This window comes from Engraulis encrasicolus, chromosome 14, assembly GCF_034702125.1.
Source record: "Engraulis encrasicolus isolate BLACKSEA-1 chromosome 14, IST_EnEncr_1.0, whole genome shotgun sequence".
Taxonomy (NCBI): domain Eukaryota; kingdom Metazoa; phylum Chordata; class Actinopteri; order Clupeiformes; family Engraulidae; genus Engraulis; species Engraulis encrasicolus.
Window position 1 is genome coordinate 20,030,559 of NC_085870.1, and position 7,500 is coordinate 20,038,058.

The 7,500-nt window shown below is 43.4% G+C and overlaps 1 protein-coding gene across 1 annotated transcript in view; it reads left to right on the plus strand.

Annotated features, from left to right (window-relative positions):
• The window catches only part of snta1 (syntrophin, alpha 1), a 96,426-nt gene extending 94,118 nt beyond the window's left edge, over positions 1-2,308 (plus strand). The window contains exon 8 of the mRNA XM_063215146.1: positions 1,116-2,308. Coding sequence (XP_063071216.1) covers positions 1,116-1,208 — 93 coding nt within the window. The 3' untranslated portion in view covers positions 1,209-2,308. The remainder of the gene's footprint in view (positions 1-1,115) is intronic.
• The last annotated feature ends 5,192 nt before the right edge of the window (positions 2,309-7,500 follow it).

Consider the following 7,500-nt stretch of genomic DNA (forward strand, 5'->3'; position numbering starts at 1 on the left):
GCTGTTTACTCATAAATCTTCATGTTAATTTTATTTAAAGGGGACGTTTCGCTTTGATCAACATTTTATTTACATATGGTATGCTAATATGCCACATTTAGTCACACAATCAATGCAGTCATCTGTAGGTCGCGACAGGCTGATGTTTCACAGGCAGACGAGAAATGGTAAACAAGTCTAGGAAAAAAACATCAAGACAAACACAAAGGCTAGTCTATATGGCAAAAAATACATGAAACTAAGAGAGAAAAACAACATCATGTAAGCAGGAACACACACAAGACAAAGCACAATTGAAGTAAGACTGAAAATTCCGGTCAGGAATTTATTGAAATACAAAATGAAATGTACAATCCTTAAGACTGAAACACTGATGGGGGGGCGCTGTGGCGCAGCACACTAAGCCCCCCATATTTGGGCTTGCATGCTCACGGCCGGGGACCCTGGTTCGAGTCCGACCGGGGTCATTTCCCGATCCCACCCCGTCTCTCTGTCCCACTCGCTTCCTGTCACCATCTCAGACTGTCCTATCAAATAAAGGCATAAAAAGCCCCTAAAAAAAAATATATATATATATATATATAAAAGACTGAAACAGTGGTCTAAAAAATATGTACGGTGGAGCCTGCAATTTATTCACAGCAGACGTCTCTGTCTACACTCTACTCTTGTCTCTCAATAACTGAGCTTGAACATTTTAAATGTGAACATGTGCATGCATGTCTACTCTTGAGTCTCAATAACTGGACTTACTGTACTTGAAATGTATTGAGCGTGTGTGTGTGTGTGTGTGTGTGTGTGTGTGTGTGTGTGTGTGTGTGTGTGTGTGTGTGTGTGTGTGTGTGATAGAGAGAAGCAGAGAGAGAGAGAGAGAGAGAGAGAGAGAGAGAGAGAGAGAGAGAGAGAGAGAGAGAGATTATTGCCAATGTTTTATTTAAATGTTTTAGTTAAACTGCACATTGGAGACTGGTCGAACTCAATTTCTGTGCTAACCCTGTTACATAGATTTTTGACAATAAAGTACACTTGACTTGACTTGACTTGACTTGACTTGACTTGAATAGTATTGACCGTGTGCGTGCGTGTGTGTGTGATCCCTGCTCTCGCCCCTGCAGCAACTGGACCTGAACTCCTGCCCCAAGACCATGGTCTTCATCATCCACTCCTTCCTGTCCGCCAAGGTCAAGCGACTGGGCCTGTTGGCATGACAGCATCGTCGACTCGACACAGCGCTTGCTTGCGCTTCGGCCCGTTGCCGCGGATACTGGACATGACGGACAGGCAAATCCAACCAATGAGAGCGTAGGAGGACCATAATCGCTTTTTTCCCTTTCGGACAACCAAAATTTTACCGACCAACCACAGGCGGTTACTGCCATTGGTCAGAAGACGACGACAACAACAGTCAGCCTCAGCTGCAGCAGCCGACAGCAGTCAAATGAGAAACATCACCTGAGTCTCGTTGTTGTGAGGCTGTGTGTGCTTGGATGACTCTTCCTCTGGGTGACAACATGAAGAGACTGCAGGGGTCTGGGGCCACATGCGAACCATTACCCCCCTACCTCCCTCACTCACAGCAGACAACAGACTACTGCACTGTTACTGAGCTAAGGCGCTTGATCCTCAGTCAGATCTTGTCCTTTTTATTGCGTGTTTTTTTTTTTTTGCTTTGTGTGGCTGGCGACAGATTTTAAGTCAGATTTAGAGGGCTAGTTCATTCGTTTTATTTTTTCCTTTTTTTCTTTCTTTGTTTTCAACAGCAGCATGTACGTACATGACAGGGATGTGGAGTAATAATAAGGGATGGAGAGAGGGAGGGAGGGAGGGAGAGAGGGAATAGAAAGAGGGAATGGAGGAGGGATGAAAAGAGGGGCAATACACATACTGTATCACACTCAAGGAACCCAACACACAGTTTGAGGATGTGAGTAAAAAAAAAGGAAGAAAAAAGACCCTCTGTTGTGTTTCGCTCTCTTGAGAAATAATGACATCTCGCCGAGGAGGCTCGGCGCGCGCACTAAATCTATTAAATGCTCTGTCAACTGTGTTTTAGCGGCAGATCCCTCGTGTTGTCGTTAGTCGGCGCGTCGCGTGGCATTGCGCGCTTTCCTCTAATGACACTAAGTCTTCATAAGCGCAAGATGAAGTGGGCATTTTCTACTGAGCACATGTGGGTTGGGGGGGGGGGGGGTGTTATACATAAATATCGCTTTTATAAATAGGGTTTATAAATATTACCCCCCCTCCACCACCACCACCAACCTCCTAATCCCTCCGTGATGTAAATATGAACACCCCCCCACCCCACACACACACAAAATGGATGTCAGACACCAAGAAACTCCTAGTGCCTGTTAAGGGTGTGTTGGAGTTAGCGACTGCGTGTGTGCTAACGCTAATGCCTTGTAATCAGTCTTCATCTCCGTTTAAATGTCGCTCAAGTTCACGTGTTTAGGAGGCGTTGTTAAGCTTATTAGTTGGTTTTTATTTTAGTTTTCACTAGAGAACACAACAACCCAGTCTGTGTTAATGCACTGTAGGTGTGCTAACAGTAAGATATGCAGAGTTTAGTGTGTGTGTGTGTGTGTGTGTGCGTGCGTGTGTGCGTGTGTGTGTGTGTGTGTGTGCGTGCGTGCGTGTGTGAGTGCTGACGTGCGTACGTGTGTATGCATGCACCAGTCTGTGTTTGTGTGTGTGCCCATGTTGTTGTGCCACTGTATGTATGAGAGATAAACCATATATTTGTGTGTGGGGATGATATGCTGTGTGTGTACGTGTGTGTGTGTGTGCGTGCGTGCGTGCATGTGTGTCTTGTGAATCTTGTGAATCTTGTTCTCTCTTCCGCCACTACTGCTGAAGCAACTCTCCTCATCTCTCCAGCACAGATACAGTAGCTACACTAACAGCAGGTGGAGGAATGGTTTTGTGTGCGGATGAGTAGGGGTGCACTTAGAAAGATACTAAAGGTGATTGTACACTAGGCAACCTTTACCCAACTACCCAACTTTACCCACTACCCAAAACGTTTTGGACAACAGTACTTTAAGATTTTATTTGGATATTTTATCACTACAACATATTTATCCAAAAGAACTTGGATCAGCAGAAGAGACATTCTCTTGGAAAAGTAGGAGCCAATCACGTCGTTGCCCAGCAACATACTGTATCTCTAAAAGCTTCCCTGTATCATCACTTTCAGGGCCCTTTAAAAGCCATTTAAAGGGATCATCACCGTGGGGTCCTTTAAAGGCTGTTAATTACATACATTAAAGGAGAAGTCCTGCTATTTTCAACATGCAGTTTATTGCTCACTGTACTCCTCAGTTGTCAGAACCCAGCGATGCAGCATTGTTTTTTTTGTTCAGCCCTTTTTGCGATCCTGGCCATTTTTAGGGATATGGGTCTGTTTACTTTAAAAAAAAAAAAACCTAAACAAAAAAAACATTTTAACATACAAATGCCATCACATTGCTGTTTTGTAATGTGTCATTTTGTCAAAGGCTTTATTGTTTCCCCGAATGCCTGGTGGACCGGTCTTGGCTAAAAATGCAGGGCCTGATTTTTCACCCCAGTCCAGTCCTGGCCTAGACCAACAACACTTTCGCCTCACTCACTCTCTCACTCACTGCCCCACTCTCCTACTCTCCTACCGCAGCCCACCCTCATCCCCAAAACATCCATACAGGGGGATCACGGCGTCACATCAACCTTTCAAAGCCTCTATTATCATAGCGTAGTCAATTGGCAGATATTGGGGAGGTTAAACAACTTTTGACCCTCCTCTGTGGAGCATAGATCTGTGATACCGCACTGCTTTTATTTTGCTATTTCAGTGAATCTCTGAATGTTTATGATGGCATTACATTGACGGCAAGTAATAATAATAATAATAATAATAATAATAATAATACTTTTTAAAAGTTTAGAATAGTTTTCACTGATGTTGACTAAAACAGAATGTAATAGTGCCCCCTAGTGACATAATCTCTAATGACACTTGTTAGGTTCTTTTGCTATTTAGTTTCTGTTTTTGTTTTTTTCCCCTGCATTTTTACTGTGCTCCTTTGTGTCCATATGAATGTCAGTTCTCAGAAATAATACACTGGAAAGTATTTTTCAGAACTGAGAAAGGTCAGTAACTAAAAGCCTTCATTGTTACACCTAATACACATCACTTGTAAAGTCTCAAGTAAAAGTGCTTTCCTAAACGTTTGATTCATTTTTAAGCTATTTCAAGTTGTCATTTTTGTTCCTTTCTCCCAACCACAAGATGTCACGCTCAAACTGTTTTTCAATTATTTATATTTATAATTTCCTCGCAGTAATACAAACACTAAGCTATGCATCTAGAAACACTGCTTTTACTCATTTTTTTTCTTGAAGTGATGTATTTCTTTTGTCACTACGAATGTAAAGACCCATGTAGAAAACATTGTTTCATAGTCACACTACCGTAATGTCATCCCATCCGATAATAACACTAATCGCCATACCACCACTCGCCTGTCACTACTCATCCAGTGGCCTTCTGTCTGTCTGTTTGTCTGTCGGTGGAGATACATGTACAGTTACTTACAGTAATATATAAATATGCATTCATGCAATCCAAAAAAAATGAAAGAAAAGAAACCAGACTGATCTTCAGCAGATAGAGAAAGAAGAAGAAGAAGAAGAAGAAGAAGAAGAGGATGAAAAAGTGTTGTATATTCTTATTTAAACAACGTGTGCCTTGCAGGGTTGTTTGTATATAAAAAAGTGTAATAAACTTTGATAACTTTCATGGCGTCTCTCTGGTGTAATTTATGGTGGTGATGTGTCACAGCTGCAATAACCCTGAAGCCGAGAGAGGAGAGAGAGAGAGACAGAGAGAGAGAGGAGAGAGAGAGAGACAGAGAGAGAGAGGGAGAGGGGAGGAGTGGAAAGGGGGAGCGGAGGCAGGGCCGGTTCTAGTCAACTTGATGCCCTAGGCGAGCACCCATTCCCTTTTTGTGCATTTAGAAATTGTCATCTGTAAACATAGGTTTACATAGGCCATCAAACATAGGTAATCTATGTCGTGTCCATGCTTAATCATTATCAATGTTTTAAGTGTAAAGAGTTTTTTTTTCGACTGACATTCTAACTCTTTGACATTTTGGGCATTTCTGGCGCCCCCAAGACATTTGGCGCCCTAGGCGACCGCCTGGTGTGCCTATGCCTGGCCCTGAGTGGAGTGGAGGGGTTAGGGTGGAGGGGCTGTATATCTACCTGATTGTCGTTCAGATTTCTCTGTGCCACTGGCTGGTTGCTAGGGCAACCGTGAGGACGCGTTGACAAAGTAGAATATGCTCAATATCCTGTGTCTGAAACCCACCACAGGAGACTGTTTACTGAAGCACACACACATGCACAAACACACACACACACACACACACACACACACATACACATACACATAATCGTACATGCAAGCGCACACACAGAGACACACACATATATTACGCAGAATACGCACACAATCATACACATAGACATACACACACACACAGCACAGACCTCTTTCTGCTTTGAGTACTAGGCAAACAGTAATAGATGCATTTAAATGCACACACACACGCAAAACGCAGTTCTCATGTTCACACAGAGCGATAAATGCAAACATGCATGTGCCCATATACAATGCACACAATAGCCACATTTACACACAATAGTTGCAAACACATACACATGTGCACACGTGCAAAACTCACACAAACACAGTAATTGCAAACACATACAGATGTAAACACACACACACACAGGGGCAAACACACTCACTTATGACCATGCACAGTTCATTACGGCTCGCCCATAAACAACCCAGAGAAGGCGCCGACGTGATCACAGACCTTTGTGCCGAGATGTTTACAATAGCACGGGACCATATGGTAAGGGTCTGCTGCCTGCATCTCACGCGCCACTGAGACACAGAACTGTACTGCTCGCTCGCACTCAGGGGCAAATTACAGCAAGAGCCTACCAGGCCCATGCCCAGGGGCCCAAGAGCCAAGGGGGCCCTGAAGCCCAAGACTCTACATTTCTCCTTTTAAAAAAAAACAAAACATAAATTGTTGGTCTTTATTTTTGTGATAGGATAGTGAAGGTGGTGACAGAAAGCGAGTGGGGAGAGAGACACCGGGAAGGGCCGGCAAAGGACCCGGGCCGGCAAATCGAACCCAGGTCAGCCGCATGGTAGACGAGTGCCCTACCGTTTGGCCACGGCAGGGCCAAGACTCTACATTTCCATTGACAGATTGCGTTGAATATTGCCCTTTTACCAACTGTATTTTCAAATGGTCTTGGAACCCGGCCCTGCCGTGGTTACTACACCGGCGACCCAGGTTCGATTCCGTCCCGGGTTATTTGCCGTACCTTCCCTGTCTCGCTCTCCCCGCTCATTTCATATCCCTCTGTAACTGTCCTATCACAATAAAGGCACAAAAAACCCCACAAATATATTTAAACAACATAGGGTCTATAACATCTAGTCTAAAACCTACAGTCTTTTTGGAGGGGGGCCTTTCTTGCTGTTTGGCCCAGGGGCCATGGATGGAGTCTTAATCCATCCCTGCTCACCCCTTGCGCTTAAATGATTGGTCTGTGAGATGAAAGGGCTCCACATATATATATATACATATGAATCCATTGCCATGTTCTCACTGCGGGAGCCTTCCACATCTGTGGCCCTCGTGCTGTAAAACTGAACTCTCTTGTTTGAAATAGGACGTGTGTGCGGATGAACGACCTTCTTTAGACAAATCCCCTGTTGACATCACTACAGGATGGATTTCGGAACCTTGTCATGTAATGAGTCTTCAGAGAAATAATAGAAAATGAATACAGTGACGATAGTTTTCAGATCCAGTGTGCTAATACTGAAGATTCATAGGCCTATACACTAAAGTGTCACTGTGTACTTCCGGTTAATTAAGATTCTCTGTATTGTCATAGCGATGCTCTTTATAATGAAGTTATAAGAGTGTATAAAGAGTGTTTTCAGCAAAAAGTGAATAGGCCCATCAATAGACCCATCTGCAGTAAAATAAGACAATTGCTTTGCAAAAGGTATTGCCTCAGCAACAAGCTTAGGTACACAGTGGTGCCTCCATGTGTCTGTGTGCATATTGCCTCTCTCTTCTTTTCCCTTTTTGGGAGTATCCAAACAAAACACACTCACAAAACACACTCACGCAAGACCAGAACAAAAGAGTATGTCATGGTTATCTGTGCACAATGAGGCATCTCTAGTCATCCGCATGACACACATCAGTCAACAACAACCAGCAGAAAAAAAAAAAGAAAAAAAAAGAAAAAAGCATCGCTGCTGTAATGCAAGGCGATGTGTTCTTCCGAGTGAGTGCATGTTCTCAGAAAGCATGTTGCTTGTTTTTATATATTCTTTGCATATATATTCTTTTATATATTCTTTTCATATTGTATCTCTCTCCAATGTCCTGGGCACTACACGCTGATACAAAGAAG